At 39.8% G+C, this 25,000-nt stretch overlaps 1 protein-coding gene and 1 long non-coding RNA gene across 12 annotated transcripts in view; both read right to left on the bottom strand.

Annotated features, from left to right (window-relative positions):
- Window positions 1-25,000, bottom strand: part of dati (zinc finger protein datilografo) — a 91,871-nt gene that overhangs the window by 50,463 nt on the left and 16,408 nt on the right. For 9 of the 11 annotated variants that reach the window (XM_035864661.2, XM_085657867.1, XM_085657872.1 and 6 more), the window contains one exon: window positions 6,219-6,555. In XM_035864661.2, coding sequence (XP_035720554.1) covers window positions 6,219-6,555 — 337 coding nt within the window. The remainder of the gene's footprint in view (window positions 1-6,218; window positions 6,556-25,000) is intronic. The other 2 variants (XM_085657866.1, XM_085657871.1) reach the window with 1 other exon arrangement.
- LOC146872926 (uncharacterized) lies at window positions 7,387-13,580 on the bottom strand. Its single transcript, XR_014982305.1, has 2 exons — window positions 11,640-13,580; window positions 7,387-7,794 (listed from the first exon to the last, which is right to left on the bottom strand). It is a non-coding gene; the product is annotated as an uncharacterized LOC146872926 (long non-coding RNA).

The following is a 25,000-nucleotide window of genomic DNA, read 5'->3' as shown; positions in this document are numbered from 1 at the left end:
CGAAAATAAATAAATAAATGTAATCCTTTTCTGGAACATACTATATTCCTAAAGTGATCGGGAAAAGAAACTTCGAAGCGGTAGAAGAGAGAGAGAGAGAAAGGGGGAGGGAGAAAAAAGCAGCGAAAAATTTCAAAAGAAAAACGATTATCAATCGGCATCGGAAGGCAACTTTGGAAGAATTTATTGATACTCTCGTTTGGTATCAACTCAAAGAGGAATCAAGTAAACAGTGTGCACCGAGATTTCTTATCGCAAAACGCACGCAATCTTTTAGTGCGCGTACAGTGACAATGGCGTGCGATCGCTCGGAGGTGACCTTAAAAAATGCTGACGTGGCGAATGCCAGCTAACTCGAAGCAACAACTGTTCGTAGGATAGTTTTCGTAACGAATCACCGTTACGAGGATCGGTGAGAAGGAATAAAAAAGAAGAGGAAGACGAAGAAGACGAAAAAAGAAAAAAAAAAAGAAAAGGAAAGAAATTTTACGAGGGGAGGTTGCGTTTCGTTTCGACAAGAAAAAGAAAAGAAAAAAGAAAAAAAAAAAGATATAGATAAAAAGGGGAATGCAAGAAGGAGAGCCAAAGGGGGAGAAAAAAAAGCGTAGGCGTATTATCGACGTTAACGTCCCTTCCCTTCTCCTAAGCGTGGTATAGAAAACGAATGCCGTGGCTCTATTCAAATTAACCCTCATGGAAAAAATGTAGAGCCGCGGAAGGGTTGCCAGACTGAAATTAGAATAGACCCGTCGATAGTCCTATCGTCTATGCATATGCGCCATGACTACGTTAATTTTTTTTTTCTTTCTTTCTTTTTATCTTTCTTTTTTCTTTTTTCTTTCTTTTTTTTTTTTTTTTTTTTTTTTTTTTATTATAAGATCACATTCGACGATCTCTCATCTTCTCTTTCCTTCTCCCTAGTTCTTTTTTTCTTTTTTCTCTCTCGAATAAATAATTCCATTAATTAACTCGATGATCCAACGATGATTGGTAGAAATTATAATAATTTAGACTATGACTTTTTTCTTTTTTATTCGAAGAAGAATGAAGAAAGAAGGATATGTTGAAAGTCAACCCTTGCGATTGATTTGAACCGTTGCACTCATAATACGAAATTAAAAGAAATAAAGTAAGGAAAAAAGAAAAAAGAAAAAAAAGAAAATGATCAGCCGCTATAGGTAAAGCACGTTACGTATATTGATTTGGTATAGAATATGTACAAACGTAGCCGTCAGAATTCGGTGCAAATTCGGAAATTGAATGAATGTTTGGCCGGTACGAGTAAACGTTAGAACTAATATTATTGGACTAAATATTTACTCTTCGCGGACGATGTATCGCTTAATTACTTCTTCATCCTTCTATCTTCGTTCTACCGATCGGCGATCGACCCTATATCGAAAATGATAATTCTAATCGATTGCTAATATCGAATTGGTTCATGGTCGCGATGTTATCATCATTAAAGCCGATGCGAAAGACGAAAGATAAAAAATGTTCTCAAGAACAAAAAAAAAAAATAGGAGAGGCGAAAAAAAGGGGTAGTTCCTTGCTTGCGATTACCGACTTTTCTTAATCTTTTATCAGATTCTTGAAGAAGGTACGGGCCGTTGTTGCTCTTTCTTTTGCGTTGACTTTGTCGGGTTCACAAGAGAAGGTAAAGAAAGAGAGAAAGAGAGAAAAAGAGAAAGAGAAAGAGAAAGAAAGAGAGAGAGAGAGAGAGAGAGTGAGAGAGAAAGAGAGAGATGAGGAACGTTTTCGTTGCTTTGATTTTTCTCGAGACGTCTGACGAAGCATTCCGTCGCATGAATTCTTAAACGGGCAAAATTACCGAATTAAAAGTGCGAGGTAGACAGAAAAAGGAGGCTCGCGAGGGTGACGGCTCGTCACAGAGAAAATCGAGTTGCCTCTGCTGTTTCTGCTGTTACTGATGGCGATGTTTCAAAAGCACAGAGATATAGGAAAGTGGGGAGAGATGAAGGGGTTGAAAAAAGGAGAAATTCGACGTCTGAATTCTAGATCGGTTGTCCTTTTTTGCTTCACTTTACGGCGGCACCTCGTAAATAGGAATATGCAGACTCGTTATGAGAACGCGAGTCATTTGCCAGAGTCGAAAGAGAAAGAAAGAAAGAGAGAGAGAGAGAGAGAGAGAGAGAGAGAGAGAGAGAGAAACAGATAGACAGACAGATAGATAGATAGATAGACAGAGAGAAATAAAGAGAAAGAGAGAAGTACAACCCCTTTCGCGAAAGAGCCTTAATTTTTATTCATGCACAGGCGAAACGGTAATTTTTCGCGGCATTAAGTGGGCTTTAAAATTGTCCGGTCAATTTCGTCGTGAATACGTGATCCTTTTTTCAAATGATACTTTAGCCAGCCGGCTCGGCAATCGAAAGGGATGGGGGAGAGGAGAGACTGTGTTTTGTCGTCGTCGAGCTTCGATGATAACCGTACAAAATTACTAGTGCATAAGAGAACCTCTTCGATCCTCATCGATACTATCCGTGTAAATTTGGAAATTTGAAAGTAACCGCGTTTAAAACTTTAATGAGACCTGTAAAATCCGAAAGAATAAAGATAGAAAAGTGTATTAAAAATTTTCTATTCTTAGACAAGCGTTTAGAACTGGATAGGATAGATCGATCGATATTATAATATATATATATATATATATACACACACACACACACACACACACACATTCACATATGAACGGTCGTTGAGAAAAATTGGGAAGAGAAAAAAAGTAACGAAAGTATGTAAGTACCTAAGTACATATCTCTTTTTTCTTTTTCTAAACTTAATCGACACCCTTCCCATGAATTTCGAACGGTCTTTTTAACGAGTTATCGCCCCCTCGAAAACTGATTAGAAGCATGCGTTCGATCGTGAGCGTGGAATAGACCGATCATTAGATTTTCCTGTCGAAATTGAGTTTTGCTCGTTGCCGAAGGGATAATCTTTGCCAGGCAGCAGCAACCCCTGTATATGTAACTGTGTTTAACGCTGGCCACACTATATCTATAGAATACTCACAATCACAGACTACGTGAGTGCATGTGCAACGTTCAAGCGAGCGGACGAACGAACGTACGTACGTGCGCGCGCTCGCGCGCGCGCCTATTCGACAGTGGCGACACGCGTAACTTCGCTTCCATTATTGAACGATCGGGCAATCGAAAAATTCCCGCGCTTTTTTGCGCGGTCCGAGTTCGGTGGGGCCATCGGCTTTCCTATTGGATGCCGCAGCGCAGTCACCCTCGCACGGACGCCAGGAGGGGGATGCTTGAGAAGATGTTCTCGTTCTCTCTCTCTCTCTCTCTCTCTCTCTCTCTCTCTTCCTCGTTCGCTTGGTCGTTCCTCTCTCTCTCTCTCTTCCTCCCTTTACACCCTCCGTTCGTATTTGTCTAGTCTGCAGCTATTGACCGGGTATCGATATCGTCGACACTCGATATTATATTCGCCATTCCTTCTATTCTCTTCATTCCTTTATCCCCTCCTACTTGCCCGATCCACCCCTTCTCTCCCTTAACTACCCTCCCTCCTCTACACCACCTATTGTCCGTTTCACCTCTCGCACGCATTCTGATAAATTTCGGTTAATGAATTATATATGTGCCATATATATATATATATATATATATATATATATATACCTGGCACATAATATATAATATATGTATTATATATATATATGTATTATATATAATGTATATAAACATAAAGGCCCGGGAATAGAGGGTGAGTGCTGAGAGAGAACGAGAGAGAGAGAGAGAGAGAGAGAGAGAAGCAGCAGTCGGTCGCAGCGAAGCAGTAAATTCCCGCCGTTTTTTGAATCCAATCGACCAATCGCGCCACGCCAGAATCTCGTCGAAACGAGAGATCAATACGCCGCGTAAATGCCGTATCGGGACTATATCGGAAGGAAAGCGGTATGCGCGGTTTGCAAGCAGCCGTTTGTCGGAATTCGAGCTGTCGGGAAAATGGTGGTTGGTGGGTAACGAGGCACGAACCGCCCGCCAATTTTTGAATCCGTGTCGGCAGATATTCCGGATGACACAGGGAGATATTAAAGAGGGAAGCTGCATTCGATCGGACCAAAGATATTCTCTTCGGTTTTTACTTGCTATCAATTTTTACGTCTTTTCTCCTTTGTTTTACGTTTAAAGGGTAATATAAAAACGATGCTCAAATAATGCTCATCTCTGTGTCTTTGAAGATTTAATCGATCATAATTAAAGTTAACCTACATCGAGACGAAACCTACATCGATTAAATTAATCTATTGTAATAATTCTATGTAATATAGTTTATCTTATGATATTATTAAATATCAAATAGAAAAGGATTATATACATATACATATACATATACATATGCATATACATATACATATACATATACATATGCATATACATATGCATATACATATACATATACATATGCATATACATATGCATATACATATACATATACATATACATATACATATACATATACATATACATATACATATACATATACATATACATATACATATACATATACATATACATATACATATACATATAAATATATATATATATATATATAAATATATATATATATATATATATATATATATATATATACTTATATAACACACATATGTGTACGAGATCGTTGAAACTTGGTATTGTTTAAGTATACATTAGTTGTGTAAATGTTCCTATTTTCAAGAAAGAGACGTGGGCGTACGAGTTCCTTTAGTTCCATTAAATACAATGACGTTTACATCGATGAAAAGGTGAAAAGTCGGAGTCGCATATGCGGCACCGAAGTTCTCGCGTGTACGATCTAGCACGCGGTACGTTTTGAGCACCTAGTATATGCAAGGTGGTGCGGGAGGGCGGAGATAGCCAGGGTGGTTATTAATGTAAGGGGTGGCTGAGCAGTAGTTATTTGGCCATGGGTGGCCGCGAAAGAGAAGGCTGCGTCGAGAAGTGGGCGGTTGGGTTGGGCGGTGGGCTAAAATCAATGCGAGCCCTTCTTTTATCCTGAGCTACGGCCAAGAAAGACGAACTTTCGAGCAAAGCCTTCGTACGAGCGCGTTACCGTCACACGTATGCATACGACCAACGAAGAAACAAACCGAACCGAACCGAATTGAATCCAACCGAATCGAATCGAATCGAATTAAACTGAACATTTTTTACTTTTACGTTTATTTCGTAAAATTATCTGTTTCTTTTTTCTTCATATTTTTTCGATAATTATTTGTACATTTGGCAATTAAAATAATTCGCCGAATGAGTAATATTCACAATTAATTCTCGTCATTGTCGCGTATTTGAAGGTTATGTATAAATAAAAAAAAAAAAGAAAATATATATATATATACAAACAAAGATATATATATACATATATATATATATATATATATATATATATATATATATATCTTTGTATGTAAGAGAAAAAAGAAAAGAATTTGAAATTATCTGAGGTTTATCAGAGATTTATCATTTTTCAATGAGTGAACAATACTTGTGAAGGATATTTGAGTGATCTCTTAGAAATTACGATTAGATGCGGTTTTAAACGCCTTCTTCGTCGTTACTTTGAAAAGAGCACCCTCTCTTCGCCCTTCGATTAAATAGTTAGCATGCCAACGAAGACTCGCTTTTCTTTTCTTTTCTCTTTTTTTGATCTTTTCTTTCTTTCTTTTTTATTTATTTTTTTTTTTTACTACTTCACGGTCCTAAAACAAATCTCAGCTGAGATCGCCGAGATTTTTCCAAGGGTCGATTCGTATATACGGTTACGAACGTTCGCTTCAAGGCTAATACCTTCCGACTGACTACGTTCATCCCTTAATGAAATTCTTTCTATCTCGACGCGAGCGATCGGTTCCCGGTCCGCTATCAGTTTTTCTTCATCTTATACCTTTATTGCGAATCCTTTAAAATGATCGATACATCAGTACACTTAACTCATCTTGTAATAACGAGATTGTTTCGCGAGATTATTTTCATCGAGGCTTATTTTATTATTGATATAAAAAAGATAAGAAAAAACAAAAAAAAAAGTAGTTCCGTTATGTTGAAAATATTTTATAAGAATATTTCTATTACATTAAAAAGAAGCGTCATAATTGATGATTAAGAAAGATGAAAAAAGAAGAAGAAGAAGAGGAAGAATAAAACAAAAAATAAAGAAGAAATTATAAATGAACTTACCCGTGTGTAGCCTGGTATGTTGTTGCACATGGCTAAGCTGTTTAAACCTGCGGTCACAGTAGCTGCACTTATAGGGCTTCTCGCCGGTATGAACCCTGATATGCTGCACGAGCTGATGATTGCTCGAGAAGGACTTGAGACATTGCTGGCACTGGTGTGGTTTGACCTCGTTACCGGTGATCATGCCCCCGGGTCCGACGCCAACGCCAACACCGACGCTGAGACCCGCGAGGCCTCCTGCGACGCCACCCCCGGGTCTTGCCGTCAGTGCGCCAGCACCCAGCTCCCTCGCGTGCATCTGCATCGCGCTCTTGTGCATGAAGATCTGCGAGAAGAACTGCCGGGGTTAGTTGGTACGCTGCACTTTTCGTCGAGCAACGGAGAATGGCAAATCAACCCTAAACTCGTTTTCTCATTAAGTCTTAATTCATTCGTTCATTGCGTACGAATGATAATCGTAATGATAATGTCCTCATTTTGCCATATTATGTATATAAATAGATACATAAATATGCATTTTACATTCTTTCTACTTTAAAAGAAAAGAAAAGAAAAGAAAAGAAAAAATATATTCTACCAATAAAAATTATTGTTGTTGTTATTATTATTATTATTATTATTATTATTATTATTATTATTATTATTATTATTATTATTATTATTATTATTATTATTATTATTACTCGCATGCATGACTCATTGATTCGCTCGATCCAATGACTAAATCACTCGTTTATCGTTCTATCGTATTCTATCGTATTTATATATTTAGTCTCAAGGATTATAGAGAGAGCTTCAAAAGCTCCGTTGAATACATGTCAATTATGATCCCTTAAAGGAAGGATCTTTCAATAGTTTAAGTATAGTACGAAGAGAGAAAGAAAGAGAAAGGGAGAGAGAGAGAGAAAGAGAATGAGAGAGAGAAAGAATAAATGAGCTTTTCAGATTATAATTATTATAATATATATGTACAATATTATAACATTATAACATATATATATATATATATATATATATATATATATTATATATATATATATATATATTATATATATATATATATTATATATATATATATATATATATATATATATATACATCGTATTCGGAACTTTAATAGGAATATTACTTACGTAGCGGCAGAAGTTTAATACCGCCGGCACCGGCATTGAAGTCAGAGGTCATCGCGCCGATTCTTTTTCTCGTTCCGTCGTACGATATCGAATCGTTCATTTATCATAACCAAAATTACGTAACGAAAGTTCTATGAAAATGATCTAACGGCCTACATAATGCCTCGTTAATTTTTATTACGGTATTATGTTTACGATTGCGTCGAATACAATTTATTAAAGAGAAAATTGTGTATTCGACGCAAAATCTTAGTCTTACTGTTACCTGTATTATACACTACGAAACGATATTCTCTTAATATTAATAAAATAAAAATGGATAAAACTTATCGAGAAGCGCCGAGAGTCATTTCTCGGTCCTGTACTTCGCGGGACGTAGGAAAACGAAACTGTTGGAAGGACCGAGACCATGAGAAAGAAGAACGTTCGGTTTAGGCCTCGTCCTGGAAGAACAGGTGTTGCTCCATCAGCGAGTGTGGGTGTGGGTGAACGAACGAAAGGGTTAATGTTATACACAAGCGAGTTACAGTCCAGAATAAAAGTTGCTTTGAATTTTGTGCCTGTTAGATGAGAGAAAAAAAGGGGAACAGAAGGAGAGACAGAGAGAGAGAGAAAGAGAGAAAGAGAGAAAGAGAGAGAGGGAGAGAAAAAAGAGAGAGAAACAGCTTGAAACTTGAACGGAATTAAAGTGAAGAAAAGAGAGAGAAAAGAACGAGCGAGACAGAGAGAAACAACGACAGAGAGTGAGAGAGAGAGAGAGAGAGAGAGAGAGAGAGAGAGAATCAGAATAGCGATAGGCGGTGGAACGGCAATGGTGTGGGAAGACGGCAGAGGATTTTATTAAAATATGTTAAAACTGTAATTAAAATCGAAAAATCTCGTGAGAAGTTTTAAGAATCTCACGGCACCCTTCTTCTTATGAGTGTAACGAGGAGGATCGGAGGAGAAGAAGGTGAAGGCGGAGGAGAAAAAGAAATAAGGAGAAAGGAAGATAGAGAGAGAATTGAAATTGTCACCGGGGGTTCTCAAGTTTCTTTGAGTTTCAACCCTTTACTTTTGGTTTCAGCTAACGGCCGATGGTTGACTGCTTACGATCGACACTGGGCATCCCTGACTCTTAATCCCCGTGAGAGAGGGAGAGACTGTCAGCCGATTTTACTCGTTGTCTTTTTCCTCAAGCTTTTTCTACTATCTCCTCTGTCACCTCCTCCCACCTTCTCTCCCACCTCCTTCTTAAACCCGATATATACCACCCGTTCATTCCAAAACTGGACACGGTGGGTCGAGTTCTGTTACTCGCCTATTTGAATGAAATTGATCTTGATTCGCGGAACCCAGAATTACCGAATTAATTCGATGTGTTCCCTTCGTGTAATTTCTTCCTTATTATCGAATATATTTGTACGACACCTGGTGATAGATCTTTCTTTTTCTTTTTTTTTTTTTTTTTTTCCTTAAGTATTTATTTATTTGTTTCCTTTTTCTTTCTTTTTTGTCATTTTTCTTTTCATCTTCCTTTTTCTTTTCTTTCTTCTACGAAACAAATCAAGATTGACGGCATCATTACGAGCAGATACATTGTTAAATAATTGATAATGCCTTTTTTTTTAAGTAAATTTTATAGTAGAAAAAACTGTAATTAATAGAAATTTCTAGTTTATTTCTTTTATAAGTCCGTGAGAAAATAATTTAGATAGGATATACTTAGAATGATTTCGTTCAAAAAAATTACACATATTCAACCGTGTTTTCTCTTACAGATAAACGCTTCTTAATCGTTACTCGTATCGTTGCTGTCATTTACGCGGTTCATCAACGAGCCCACCAAAAAATCTCAACGATTTCTTGGTTTAGTCCTTCTACAAGAGATAGAAGAGGCTTAAAAGAAGAATTTTCGCGTTTCTCGAATTACCAACGAGCAACGTATTCATTAATCAAATTTTTATCTCTTGGCAGACGGAAAATTGCGTCCCGACGTTCCGACCATACTGGCGGTTTGAATCTTTTTTTCTGATTTATAGTCGTCGCTGCCGTGAAAAAAGGGAGGGAGGTAGGGAGATAGGGAGGGTGGGAGGGAGGGAAACGGGACAGAGGATGGAATAGAATGAGAAGAAGAAGGAAGGCAAGGTCCGCGAAGAGAAATGAAAAGAGGAAGAAGAAAAAGAAGAAAACGGAAAGAGTCGCCTGGCCGCGGGCCGTCGGCTTAATGTCCTTAATAATGGAAAAATATATCAAGCGACACCCAGTGTATTTCCTAAAGGCCATCTCTCACCTCGAAATCTTACCCCCCGTTTTGCCCCTCAACAACCCCCAACCCTTTCTTTCCTTATTTTTCCTTCCCTTTTTTTCTTTGCCCGTACCATCCGCCCACCCTCCAATTCCTCCATCCTTCCCCATCCGCTATTTTTTACTTCAGAATCAAAAGTTTTCGTTTTAACGAGGCATCATGATCCTTTTTACATACTTCACCCTCTAATCCTAATCTCTCTTTCTCTCTCTCTCTCTCTCTCTCTCTCTCTCACTCTCTTTCTTACAATGTTAGCGAATAGTACTTGGTACACGTGTGCGCAGGAAAGCACGCATGCACGCACTCACGTACACGATACCACGTTCTCGCACGGTATCCAGAACATTCCGCGTGGTTTAACCACCGGTTCACCCTTCACGTCCCGTTCCGTCCCGCGGCGTCCCGCACCGTTCCGTTCCGTTCCGTCCCGTCCCGTCCCGTCCCGTCCCGTCCCGTCCCAACCGTCCCATCCGTCCCGTTTCGTCCCGTCTCACCAAGGCGGCCGCCACCACTGCCGCCTCCTCCTGATGCTGCTTCTGCTCGAAGGGATCGTTAGCATTTCAGGAGAAGCCGACTCCCAACCCTTTTCTCTTTCTCTCTCTCTCTATCTATCTATCTGTCTATCTATCTCCTTCTCTCTCTCTCTCTTTCTCTCTCTCTCTCTCTCTCTCTCTCTTCCATTCTACTGTGAGTTATGTCCGAGTGTAACATCGGCCACTCGAACTGGGCTACTTTATACACTTGGAATACACAAAGCGGAGCTCTCACCTGCTGACCATATGCCTCCTCTCCGCTATAGAAGAGAAGGAGAAGGAGGAGATGGTGGAGGTGGCGGGCATACATACATAGACAACACACGCAAGCGTATACTCGGTTGGAATCGTCCACCCACGCGGCTCGCATATGCCGTGAAACAGCTCGAGTATAAGTCAGCTAACGCGAGTATGCCTTCGGCCCACCGACCCTTCCCTTTACTTTCTTCCCTTTCTTACAACAACCTTACCATATATCCATCCCGAGTACCACTGACTCGCGACGAATAGGAAGTAGTAATATAAAGGAGGAAGAAGGAAACATCGGGCCAACGTGGGGCCAACTTGTGGCCCCCATAATTGTCAGCTTTAATCCGACCGACCTCTTCTGTCCCTTTTCCTCCCTTGTACTTCTTTCGTTCTAACTTTATATTTTTTTCTACGTTTTACGGTTTTATATAATTTATTTTTTATGATATCATTTATAAGAATTTCATATGTCACGTATATACTTATTCATGATTCGAGGTTCTTTTTTTTTTACCTTAAATCATTATATTACTAAAGTATACATTAGGAAGTATGATTATTTTAAAGAACGAATCTCGTTCAATTTGATATCGCTAAACGATAAGAATTATTTCTTAAAGGCCAGAGACCATTGACCTAGAGACAAGCCATCACTTTTCATCATCTCACCCTATTCGCAATATCGTAGACTCGTAGAAGAAGCTCGCATTGCTTCTCTAACGTCCATATTTGTTACCATAGCATTCAATGTCGATGGTTTAGTGCGCGTACCGTTCGAGCGTTTTTATCGAGATAATAAGTGTCGACGATGGGTTATCACGAGGACTGAGACTAGGCGCGTCCTAGTTCTTCACGATGAATTCTAGCACGCGAGCGTTAAATCCGCGACAGTAGATTCGATCGAAGAGTGTATCGAAGTTGCGTGAGACAGTAGAGAGAGAGAGAGAGAAAGAGAGAGAGAGAGAGAGAGAGAGAGAGAGAGAGAGAGTGAGAGATAGAGAAAGAGAGAGAGGGAACGGGGAGGAGATTGGTGGGTGGGTGGGTGGTGGAGGAAGGGAGGAGAAACCGGAGGGAAAAAATTAAAGAGATAAACGTAATGGAGGGATGGGGAAAGCAAGCGCGATTTATCGCGCGTCTCGTCGCACACCGATCGAGAGGAGAGTGAGAATCGAGAGGACGTACGGTCCCGTTGGTTCCTTTGGATATCGAGAATAATTACCTGCGGCGGTAAGTGGTGATGCGGATGCTGATACGTCGGCGGTACGTACGCCGGGTGGCTCGAATGGTTGTGGGGGTGAGTTCGGGGATGGTTTTGATGCTGAACTTGCGGCGGGGGTGGTGGCTGGGGTGGCTGGCCTGGGGGAGGCGGTGTCCAAGGCCCGTGGCTCGGCCCGTGGCTTTCATTGGTGCCATACATCTTCACGGAAGAATCTCGAGCACGCGACCTGAAGAGTACCACCCACCCTCCACGCAAGACGATACGAAAGACTCGGATAGTGACATCGCTACCCTAACTCCAACTCGACCCTACTAAGTCTCGCCTCAGAAGCTTAATTTCCTTTTGGACAGTTGCCAGGAACACGTCTTTCCGAGGACAAATTTTTTCTTTCTTTGCCTTTCCCCTCTTTTCTTTTTTCTTTTTTCTCCTTTTTTCTTCTTCTTTTTCTTTTTCTTCTTCTTCTTTTTCTTCTTTATCTTCTTTATCTTCTTAATCCTTTCCTCCTCCTTTTATTTATTATCGCGCTTTCCTATTCGATGCTATTACCGATCGATGTCTATTGGGGGGGGGGGGGGGGAATATGAAACTTGGACATGCTACGATACGATCTTTAGATAGATCTACTTCGTAATCGCGTAGATTGTCCTTCTATATTTTCATTTGGAAAGATAACTCTACCGGGAGAGGTAAGAACCGGTCCTTGGCACGATCGTACTACTTTCGATGTGGCCGATCTCCGAGTCTCCTATCACTTGCATGATCCTCGACAAATGTCCGTTTCTATTCGTTTCGCGATTATCGTGGAGAAATGTGGAAATAGATAATGAAAGAATTAACGAAGTCGGATACGGAAAAATTATATAACAATGTTCTTAATGTCAGAATTTTTCTTAAAGGGCAAATCGATTAACGTACAAACGATAGATTTCCGTAAACGATCATTATAGGGATAAATGTTTTCTTTCTTTCCCTTTGCTTTTTTTATTTTTTTATTTGCGTTATCACTTGTTAAAGTTACTACTAAACACATTAACCCAAATTGGTAGAAAGCCAAAAAAATTTGCAAAAAGCACAAAGAAAAATGGTAATTATTGTTTTGATCACTCGGCGACGATCATTCACGTCACTTCCTTTTTAAATCTCGACGTTCGTTAGGACTTTAGTCTCCGTCTCCCATAACCCTCCGCGATCGCGGAATTTATCCGCGTGCACTTCACGTGGTAACCTACGTTCGGGTCGACGACGATCGCCGACGGTAGAAATAATTTTTTCTTGTTGACGGTCTCCCACATATTTTTCATCGCGAACAAACTCGCGATGGATTAATACGACCCGATCGTTCTTTGCGCTTTATAAACCCGTTGCGCGAATATGTACTCGTGCACACTCATATAAAGTCCCGCCTCACTTCGAGGTCAATTTTCGCGAACGATCCTCTCTATTCTGAATGAGAAAGTTTTCTAAATGTATCTAACGAATTTCCAATCGATCGATGGATCATACGAACGCGTTCAAGATCGGTCTTCCACCAACTCTTGAACGTGAACGGACCCTCGTGGTTCCATTTCGTTAATGTCCGTTCTATTTGAACACAAATTTCCGATCATATCGAATGATTCAAACTATTTGGCACACTGCGATAGTTATAAACGTGAATGGTCGAATAAAAAATATACTTTGCTCTTGTACTTGAGGGGGGTGTAACACAGAAATCAACCGTAACTAGGATGATGTGTGAGTATGCGGCCGAACGATAGGGAACTACTAACTATCACTTTTTATCGTCGAAATGTACTCTTCTTTTTCTTTGGATAACTGGTATGTACATATATAGATCGAGGTGGTGGATGTCCGAGTTTAGAAATGGGGTGGGGGTATATAGGGCCGTGCGCGCCGTACCGGAAGCAGAAAGGAGCGGATTCGCGGACGCAGCGCCGTGCGGCAACGCGTGGCGTCTCTCGCGAACTAAGCCTCCTCGAAAATGGGGGGGACGTCAGGCGATTTCTCGGTCTCTCGCGCGCGCGATTCCTGCGAGCCTGCCGGCCGCGTGCGTGTGCTCGCGCGGGGGAAGGAAAAGAGAAAGAGAAAGAGAAAGAGAGAGAGAGAGAGAGAGAGAGAGGAAGAGAGAGCAGTAGTAGTAGTAGAAATAATAGTAGTAGTAGTAGTAGTAGTAGTAGTAGTAGTAGTAGTAGTACGAGTAGTGTTAAAACGTTAGATCGTATGTGAGTAAGAGAAAGAGAAAGATAAGAAAAAAGATTGGAAAGGCGAACTGATAAGACGACGAAAGAAAAAAATCGCCGGCTACTCGTCGAGATATCGATTGAAATAACACGATTCCGGGGAAGGTCTGGCCAATCGGTATTCGCGACACGGCGGAAGCCGCCAATCCTGCCTGCTTTCGCCTTTACGGCTATCTCTCTTTCGTAACCTCCCTCGTTCCTTCCACTCCTCATACTCGTTCTCTTTCTCCTCCTCCACCTCCACCTCGTCCTCCTCTTCCTTCTCCTCCTCCTCCTCTTCTTCCTACTCCTTAGCACAGTATTCTCCTACTCCTACCTCTTTTCCTCCTTCTCTATCTCCTCGTCTTACTTCTACACAGTCGTGGCTGCCCGTTGCTTCTTTCCCTTTACCCTTTCCTTCTTGCTGCATCAAGGAGAAAGGGAGATTGAGAATATGATGAAGAATGAAAGAGAGAGAGAGAGAGAGAGAGAGGGAGAGAGAGTTTCGTGATTCAGGAAGTATCGACCGATCGAGGAATCATCCTCGACTCGATGTCATTTCTTCTATCACGATACTCTTCCTTTATCGGATCAATGTATTCCCCCCCGCCCCCCTCTCTCTCTCTCTTTCTCTCTCTGTCTTTTTCTCTATCTCTGTATCTCTTTTCTTCTTTCTGTTTCGTTGATCATTCTTTCGTTGATTTGGAACGCTAAAGGCGGAATCTTTGTCGCGATATTTATATTCCATTTTATGACATTGAACATTCCATGACGGAAAGAAATATAAATTGGATTACGGATCCGATCATTATTAACAGTAATTAATATTATCTCGAAACAAGCATATTAAATTTGAGGAAGAAAGGATTTGACATTATTAAAAATAATCGTCATGACGTATTGATGATAATTTCGCGTATAGAAAAAAGATAGAAAAAAGAAGAAGAAAAAGAAAATAAAAGAAGAAGAAGAAGAAGGAGAAGAAGAAGAAGAAGAAGAAGAAGAGGAAAAAGAAAAAGAAGGAGAAGCAAGAAGAAGAAGAAGAAGAAGAAGAAAAGGAAGGAGAAGCAAGAAGAAAAAGAAAAAGAACAACGAGCTCACCCTCCCGCAAGGACTTTGAAGCTATTGATAAAATCTTTCAGGTATATACATTTTTCGCGCGTAAAAAAAGTTTTGCTTTTCTGAGTCGCTCGAGAGGAGAAATTTCTCGCTCGAAAGAGGAGAGGCCACGTATCGGAGGAGAGACGCCATGCTCTTTTTTCGACGTCTCTCGTCGAATTTATTTTGGGCGTGGGACCGCGAAGGTTAGTCAGCCGCTTGGAAAAGTGTTCGACCGAAAGTGCGAGTGTGCCGTTAAAGAAAAAAAGATAAAAAAAGAAGAAGAGTATGCAGGGCGGAGTCTGATCTCAGAAAGAGAGAGAGAGAGAGAGAGAGAGAGAGAGAGAGAGAGAGAGAAAGAGAAAGACAAGAGAGAGAGAGAGAGAGAGAGAAAAAGAGATAAGAGAGAGAGAGAAAGAAAGACGCTCGCTCGTTGCCTATCCATCATGGCCGCTTTATCAGTGACGTCACGATAAGACTTTCATGCACCGATGCACAAACGTCCGTGAAAGATTCTTCGATCTAGGAAAAGTAACAGCGCGAAGTCGCACGTTGCTTCTTTGATTTGGTTGCACCCTACTATGCGTCCTATGTTTCGCACGTTCTTCTCTCTCTCTTTCTCTCTTTATCTATCTTTCTCTCTGTCTCTTTCTCTCTCCCTCTCTTTCTCTTTTTCGCCCTCATTCATTTTTGACTTATTCTTCCCCATTTTCTTTTCTCTTTTTTCTTTTTCTTTTTTCCCCTTTTTCTTTATTCTTTTTTCGATTCCTTCACCGAGACGAAAAACAAAAAAAAAAAATGGACGCTCGAAATCCCACAAGTTCCTCGTCTCCTCTTGCCTCGACGAAACTTTCCAGTCGGATTTATTCGCGACCGTAAGAGAAAAAGAGAGATCTCTTTTGTCGTCCGAGCAAAATCCGCTTTCCCCGTAAGAGACAGAAAATGATGGTACGAATTATAGACGATGGTTTGGTGGGGTACACCACCAACGCGACGTTTTGGCTTGAGACCTAACCTAATGTTTTTTGTACCTCTTCCTTCTTTCTTTCTTTCTTTCTTTCTTCTCTCTTTCTTTTTACATTTTTACAAGAACGTAAGTACCTACTCTAAAACTTTCTTAAGATCAAACGATAGGACGGGGGAGTGAAGTGGAGTAGGGGTTGGTGGTACGAGGGAAATCGGCTCGTTGTTGATTGCAAACTTGACAACCACGGTGAGCGATGTTCCAAACAAATGTTCGGAATAGAGTCGATGATGAAATGGCAAATAAATAGTTAAATTATCGTCGGACGTTCAAAGACAGGAGATGCAAAACATAAAAGAGAAGTAAGTAGATACAGACAACGCGAGCAACGACCCCATAGAAGAAAGCATGTTCTCTCTAGAGTTAGAGTTCTACGGTAACACGGAGAAAGTGTATCGAGTGATATCGGGCAATGCAGGATACAATCGTGATATACCGTTCATTTGAAGTCCACCGTCTAACATTTCGTATTATTAACGTTTTCTTAACAAATATGAAATTTCATAGAAAAATAAAGCGTCGTTATGTTTAATTCCATTTTTCATCCTGTTACGTTTGTCTCTTTTTCTATTCAAGAAGTATCATTCTTAATCGTTTGATGCTATCCCTCTATTTATCTATCTATCTATCTATCTATATATCTATTTATCTCTATCTATCTATTTATCTATTTACCTTTTTTACCTTTTTTTTTCTTTCATTCACTATATACGGTTTCAATGCTCGTTGAAACGAGGATAACGATATACCGGGAAGTAAAAGTGTTCGGTTTAAAAATAGGGTAACAAGACGAATCAATTAAGCCAATAAATTTTGCCGAGTCGGTGTCGTAGAATAAACGAGCGTTATCGTCCATTCGTATCGTCGGAAACGTATCGACTTTATGTACCTACGTTTCGGAGAGACCTGGCCTCTTATTTGGCCTTTAACGATGCACGAACGATAAATCGTCGTAGTGCGTCTAATAGTGCGCGAAACCTGCACATAAGACACTAGAAGATATCGTCGACAAGATAACGTTTGAGCAAAGAGATTTCTTACTTTTTCCATTTTCTTTTTTTTCCTTTTTTCTTCTTTTTTATCATTCGATAAAATTACATCTATTACAGGAGAGACAACTTATTTTCTATCGATTACTTTCGAAAGACACTTTTTTCTTTTTTCTTTTTTTTTTTTTTTTTTTTTTTTCTTTTTTTTTCCTTAACTCATTGTTACCAAGATATCGTCATAATATTGACGATACTTTTCCCGTGAGAAGACAAATTGATTAGACTTGCACAGAAAATTCTTCCATTCTTAAAATCATATTCGAACAATGTGTATCGAAAAGCTTATTAAATTTAACATTTAATTGGAATTAATATTAACGAGGAGCGTAGTCAATACTTCCTCTGTTTTCTTTTCTCAACGCGATATTACAAATCTTAAATAATACGTTAAATAGGAAGAAATTATCGAAAATAAGATGCAGGTCATAGAACAACGTCTTCGAGAGAGAGAGAAAGAGAGAGAGAGAGAGAGAGAGAGAGAAAGACGGAAATATTGAAGAAAAAGAATCTCTTTTTCTTTCCTTTGAAGATATAACGAACTGTTTTCATTGATACGCTATCCGTATTACTGACCACGGTAATAATGACAAGAAAGAAAGGAAAAAAGAGAAAGAAATAGAAAAAAAAAGAAAAAGAAAAAGGAAAAGGAAAAGGAAAAAGAAAAGAATAGAATGAAAAAGTCGGTGGGAACAAAGTGATGAGATGGTAGTTGTAAAACAGCGCAATAAAAATAAACTGTTCTAGCAAGGGTTGAAAGACTGTGGCGAGGGGATGTGAGCAAGGGGATGTACTTTCAACGGCGAGAAGAATAGATAGAAGAAAAAGGTGGAAAAGGATAAGGAAAAGAAAAAGAAGAAAAAGAAGAAGAGCGAGGAAAGGAGACGGCTAAAATAAGGAGAATAATGAAAGAAGCAAATAAGAGTTTCTCTGTACTCTTTTTCTCTCTCGTTCTCTCTCTCTTTTTCATTCTCTCTCTCTCTCTCTCTCTCTCTCGCTCTCTCTCTCTCTCTCTCTCTCTCTCTCTCTCTCTCTATTTCCCCACCATCGACATAGAACGCCTTCTCTTTCTCCAAGATACCGTTGGAGGGGAAAGGCAATGAACAAGAAGGCAAGATGGCGGGGGAGGGGCCAAGAGAGTGACCGCGAGAGGTGCGGGAGAGAAAGAGAGAGAAAGAGAGAGAGAGAGAGAGAAAGAGAGAGGAGACAGAGGAGAGACAGAGAGAGAAATAAAAGTCCGGCAGGCCTTGGCTGCTGCGGTCGTCCAGCCGCGTTGCCAAGTCTCATTTGTTTATCATAGTTCGTCGGCCTGTAGTCCGACTTCGTTTTAAATAAAAAGATAAAATATATATATATATAAAAAAAAAAAAAAAAAAAAGGAAAGAAGAAAAAAGAAAATGCAAAGAGAAAAAAAAGAAAAAGTAGAGTCGGAGAAAATGTGGCTCTACGGTATACATACATATTTGCACATCTACATGGATCGTTATATGCGATAAAGGACGACAATAAACTCTGCGACGTGTTTGCGTGTCGGCGATGCTTAACGTTTACTAAATGGCATTAACGTCGTCGAAGCTTTTTCAAAATTTACCGGCCAAAAATATTCTATTCTTTATCATAGTATACGAGGACTATACCAAATCCCGCGCGTTTTCTTCTTTCTCAATTTATAAATATCGACTATCGGCTTAGATCTTTTTCTTTTTCTTACTATTTCTTTCTTTCTTTCTTTCTTTCTTTCTTTCTTTCTTTTTTCTTCCCTCCTTCTCGGTAGTCATCAACGCAACGTATTTAATCATAAATGTGAGCTATTCATTATATAGGCAACGGTTGACGGAGGATGGTAGAGCGTAAAACGATTTCATTGAACTTGGCAACTGTTCCCTACCGCGAGAAGTTAGCGGAGAAACGCTGTTGATCGTTGCACCGAGAGTAACGAGAACTTGAACGTTCCGGTTTTAAAATATCGAACGATCATAATTATTCTTACTAAGTTGTAATATTATCTATCTTAATATTAATTTGATCGCGATTAAAAGAAAAATAAAAAACGAGAAATAACGAAAAAGAAACAAAAAAAAAAAAAGAAAAAAAGAACCAAATCGAATGAAATCGAATCGAATGAAATCAAGTCAAATTAAAAAATTGTAATGACCACGTTCGTTAAATCTCTTAACATTAGTTAACTTGATAAATCACCGATAAGAACGTATAGCTATTCAGAAAACGCGTGGAAAGTCCGGTTCGTGCGATTCGCATATCTCTGATGATTTAAAATCGCCGAAGTTTAGATCGCGATCGCATTGTTCGAAGTCGGTCGGGTAGGTCGGTGGTAATGCCGAGTAAACGATAAGGATCGGGGCCACTGTCATCCACGTTTCCTCGAGTTGTTACTCTCTGTACGTGGTACGAGTGGAATGGGATTCATTAAAGAAGAAGAAGAAAAAAAAAATAAAAATAAAAAAAATAAATAAAAAGGAAAATAGAAAGAAAGGAAGAAAGATAAACCTTTAGAAAAGAAAAAGGACAAAGAAAAAAACACAAAAAAAAAAAAAGGAAAAAAAGAAAAACAAAACGAACTAATGAACGAAAAAAGAAAGGAAGGAAGAAACAAACGTAATGAACGTAACGGAACTAATTAATAAATCGATTTCAATAATACGAAGAGGAACGGGTAAAAAGCGATAAGTAATCTCATTCGATTTCGTCTCCGGTAGGTACGTGCTATCTCGCTTCTCAACGCGTGGCGGACTTGATTCCGACTCGTTTCTGAGTCATCATGCGTGCGTGCACGCACTCACTCGCGCGCTCGCGAGCGCGTACTTTACACACCGCGAATGTATAAATATGTAGGTATACACGTGCGTTGTGCGTGCCCGACGTCGTTCGTTGTGCATTCTCTCTCTTTCTCTCTCTCTCTCTCTTTCTCTTTCTCTCTTTCTCTCTCTTTCTCTCTCCTCCTTTTTCTTGGCTTTAACTTCTCGTACGTACGCGACTTTACAAACGTTTGCATGCGAATGCGTTTGTCGTCGCGGTGGGTGGCATACACACCGATTAGGAAATTCGCCTAGAAATTCTTCCATTCCTCGTTTATACTCGTGCGCATCTAACCAAGGTAAAAGCTCGCTTGCTTACTCGCTCGCTCGCGGATATCCTCATGTAGTAAATAAAAGAGACAACGACAACGAGGCGATGTAAGCGAGGGGGGAAAAAAAGGGAAAGAGAAAAAAAAAAGAAAAAAGCAAAACAAGAAGAAAAATTAAAGAAAAAATTTACTAGCGGTGAGGCAGAAGGAAGTTTCCTTTCTCCTTTTTCTGTCCTTTTTTGTTTCTTTCTTTTTTTTCTCTTTCTTTTTCTTTTTGTTTTTCCTTTTTTTTTTTTCGCGGCGTCCTCGCGTGTGGCATTGAAAGTTCGAACTCAGCGTGCCGATCTTTTCGTAATCCTCGAGAAGATCGAAGGAAAGGGAGTACAAAGATGGAGAGAGATAGAGATAGAGAGAGAGAGAGAGAAAGAGAAGAGAGAGAGAAGAGAGAGAAAAGTCGTTCGTGGGATTCACCGCTTTAGCTTCAGTAGCTCGACGTTGGCACGTTTATCGTGTTCGCTTCTTCTAGCAATGCCGATTTGTTTACAGAGGATCGCGTGAGTGCACGCGCGCGAATCACGCTATTCTCCTTCTTCTTCGGTTGTCTTTGGTAACCCTCGATCGAGCGTCCTCCGTGAGGACGCCCTTTGCTCTTTGTAGTTCTACTCTCTTTCCCAACCCACGCATGCATACATACATACACACATACACGTACGCATACGGGCATATACACATATACATATATACAGAGAAACGTGAGCGTCGTGAATCGTCAGCACGCGACGAGGCAACAACTTTGAAGTTCTCGCACGCGGAACTATTCGTGCGGATGACCGACGGTTTCCGCATTCTGCGGAATTACGAAGAAGGATGACGTTTGCGAGGACTCGCGCGTGTCATCTAAAGAAAGATAGAGATAGGGAAAGAGAGAGAAAGAAAAATAGAAAGAATAAGAGAGAGAGAGAGAGAGAGAGAGAGAGAGAGAGAGAAAGAGAGAGAGAAACGAAGTTTATGCTTCGTTCGATCCGTTTCGCAAGGTTAAAGGCTTTCCGACGAAACTAATCGTCGCCTCGATTAACGGTTATTATTAAAACATCTCTCGACACTCTAACGGGTTTTCGAGTTATGCAAACCGTTGCGTCGGACAAAAACCCTATTGCATTCTTAGATCTTGACTGTTATTCGATGACAAGTCAATTGAAATTAACTTGAAAAGAAGATATATAAATAAAAAAGATACAAGAAAAAGATATATATATATATATATATATATATATATATATATACAATATATACATGCTTATTTATATTATATTATATAATACTTATATATATAGATCGATAATGAGTAAGGATTAATTAATGTTAGCCGAATTTATGCCATTCTACTTTAATTTTTTCCTTTTCCTTCGTTATCACCGTCAATAAGGTTGCGAAGGAGAAATCATTGCGGCTCATAGCGCTCGAGAGAGGGAGAAGAAAAAAGAAAAAAAGAACGGAAGAAAAAAAAGAAATAAGTAATACTGGATTTAAGATCCAGCTGCATCCGCGCAAGAACGTGTCGGATTACGCGCTCGTTCTACGTCCCTCCACCCTTCGCGTCCTTTTCTTTCGACGTGTTTCCCCCTCCCCCTACCCTTCCATCTTCCTCTCTCTTTCTCCGTCTATCTATCTCTATCTATCTCTATATCTCCATCTCGGTCTTACTCATTCGCGTTCTCTTTTCAACTTGGTTACCAGAGTCTACGTACCTTATAACCGCAGTACTGTGGACTTGGCAACTAAACGAGCTGCAATAAATGGACTTCGATATTAATTAAGTCGACGTAGAGCAGCGTTCTTTGCAAATGCACCTCTCTTACAAATTACTTCGACACTTTGCTTTTTCTTTGCAATAATCCACGCGCTTCGGTCTAATAATAATATAACGGTATAAGCAACTTATTCCCGACTTACGTATTGAAATACCTATGTGTAGAATAAATACTTAGCTATTCGTTCGCATTCTTTTATCGATTAAAAAGATTCATTCATTGTAAATGCCGACGTTGCCAAGAAATTAAATACTTATAACAATAGCTTATGACAATGTTATTTTTCATTCATTTGAATAAGATATTTCTGAAGCATTTTCGTGCGTATTCTAGAAAAAGAAATGAAAAAGAAACAAAGCAAAACAAAAAAAAAAAAACAAAAAATAAAAAAAGAAGAAAAAAAAACGTATACACACGCACACACACATATATGCGAGCAAAATGGCCGGTACTGTTATTTTTCTTTTTTCTTTTTTTGTTTTTGGTTGAAAAGCAATGAGCAAAAAGCTCCTTTCGAACAAGAGATCGCGTTCTAAAAAACGAGAAAGAATATGTGTGTATGTATGTGTGTGTATGTGCGTATGTGCTAAGAGAGAAAGAGAAAAATAGAGAAAAAGGGAGACAGAAAGAGAGAGAGAAAGAGAAAGAGAGAGAGAGAGGGAGAGAAAGAGAGAGACAGAACAGAGAGGGGTTGAGAGATATAGGAATAGAAAAAGGATAAATACTCGACAGCCGAAGTTATCGCGTATTGCACCGCGTCTTGTGGCAGTAACCTTGCGTTCTCGCGTCACCGTATTTTTTATCATATCAAACGTATGCTAACAGCCGGTACGCCGACGCGTGCGCTCGAACTCGCGCGCGTTCACACTACTCGCGCGTATGCTTTATGCACACGCAAGAGGAATGAGCACGAGCGTCGACCACGATTGCGGCAAGGTAAGACAATATGAACGGGTCTCTCGGTGGGCAGTCCCTGCCGGGTACAGTCGCTGGAAAATCATGCTACGAAACAACTTCTGCAATATATTTGCGATTCGCTTCGTTATATGTTAACTTTGTTTTCTCTCTCTCTCTCTCTCTCTCTCTCTCTTCTTCTTTTTCTTTTTCTTTTCTTCTTCTTGTTTATTTTCTTTCGCGTTTTTTTTCACATCGCCAACTTCGTGACGCTTTCTTAAGAGATCACCATCTTTAATATTATTTCTCGAGTTTCTTATGGTATTACATTTTTCCTTTCTTCTTATTATTCCTTTCAATCAGACTTCTTCGTAAAACGACTTTGAACGTATGTTTTTTTTTCATTTTTTTTTACCCTCCCCTCTTTTTTCTTTTCTCTCTCCTTTTTTCTTCCTTTTTTTTCTCGATCGTAACGACTAACGTTATATCGAGAGATAAGTAAATACGTAACGTTGTTACAAACAGAATATTTTTCTTTTTATTTGAAAATGTCAGTCCGATGATCAGGTCGGCCATTACGATTTCTTTCTAGGCGAACTTTTATCGAGAGGTGACAGAAAAAAGAAAAGAAATAAATAAATAAAAAAAAAAAAAACAAGAAAAAAAAGCGAAAAAATGAAACCTAACGCGAGAAAAAGATCATCGAGGAACATCGAGCTGTTAAGCCGGTGTATCAGAGAGATAGGATCGGTGTCTCTCGATAGGCACGCAACCTTGACCGAGTGTACACGACCGATTGCTGAATCGGCGACCCTGCTGACGACCCTGAAGTCACTCCGTACTAAGACAGAAATCACGATCGAAAGGAACTACTTCTATACGCGTTAGCCTGTTTCTTTTTTTCCCTTTTCTCCCTCTCTCTCTCTCTCTCTATCTTTCTATCTTTCTATCTCTCTATTTCTCTATCTCTTTCTCTCTCTCTCTCTCTCTCTCTCTCTTTCTCTCCTTCGTTTACCTTATTATTCTTATCAATTCTTGCTTTGCAAAAATTTTTTTCAATGAATTAGAAGCGCCATGCTTGCGAGTCGTAAAGTGTCTAATAACACTTAATAAAAGTTTTTAAAAAATGAAATTATCAAGAGAAGGTAAAAATGCAAGAAATGAACTCGACCCAGTGATAGAGCCGCCATTTTTTATAAAATGTTTTATTTATTTTAATGACGATCGAGTATGACTCGTGCGTCATACTATGGCGAAGCGAATAGGGAGGTAGAAAGAAAGAAGGAAAGAGAGAGAGAGAGAGAGTGAAAAGAGAGAGAGAGAAAGAGAAAGAGTGAGGAAGGGTGAGAGAGAGGAAGAGGGAGAAGTTCGTCGAGGCTTCGGGCGAATGCCGTCGACGCCGCCGCGTTGTCGGAGGTCAGGTTCACCAACTACGATGCGTTCTCTCTCTCTCTCTCTCTCTCTCTCTCCCTGTCTCTCTTTCTCGTACTATCTTTCTCTTTCCCTCTTCCTTACTCGCGCGTTCTCGCGTCCGCGCATTATATGCATTTTTCTCGGCTATGCCGTTCAATGAGACTTCAAAGCATAATCAAAATTAAAAATCATTCTTATTAATCATTCCTAAAAAAAAAAAGAAAAAAAAACAAATATATACATATATGTATATATATATATATATACTCTGTTTCGAAAGTCATGATCTATAGCTCTACCGTTTGAATTTCCCGCAATATTTTTTTATTTCATTCTTTTTCAAACTTAACGAAGATCGATGTGCTGCAAGTAGCGTCGAGGAGAAAAGAGGCGTAAGTAAGTACTAAGTAAGTAAGTACAAGCATCGAGCCCAAGCCGCGAGATCAAGCGCTAGCAGCGCTCCTAGAAGAGAACGTCGGATGCTGCCCGCTGCATCTTGCATATATGTATGTTTTATGTCAGCGTGCATTCTGCATTTGCGCCGTTGCCACGTCCGCTGGCTCTCTCCCTATCCTCTTTCTCCCTCCGCCATCCCCCTTTACTCCTTCGGACCTCTCTCTATCCTATATTTCGCTCTTTCTTTTCTGCCTCTCTTTCTCTCTCTCGCTCTCTCGCTCTTTCTCTCTCTCTCTCTCTCTCTCTCTCTCTCTCACTCACTCACTCACTGGTTTCCTTCCCTTCTACTTCGACTTTTGCGCGCGCGAGTACCCA

Source organism: Vespa mandarinia, chromosome 6, assembly GCF_050613455.1.
Source record: "Vespa mandarinia isolate Hongniang chromosome 6, ASM5061345v1, whole genome shotgun sequence".
In the NCBI taxonomy this organism is placed as follows: domain Eukaryota; kingdom Metazoa; phylum Arthropoda; class Insecta; order Hymenoptera; family Vespidae; genus Vespa; species Vespa mandarinia.
Note: the sequence above shows the minus strand (reverse complement) of the source record. Positions and strands in the feature narration are given on the sequence as shown.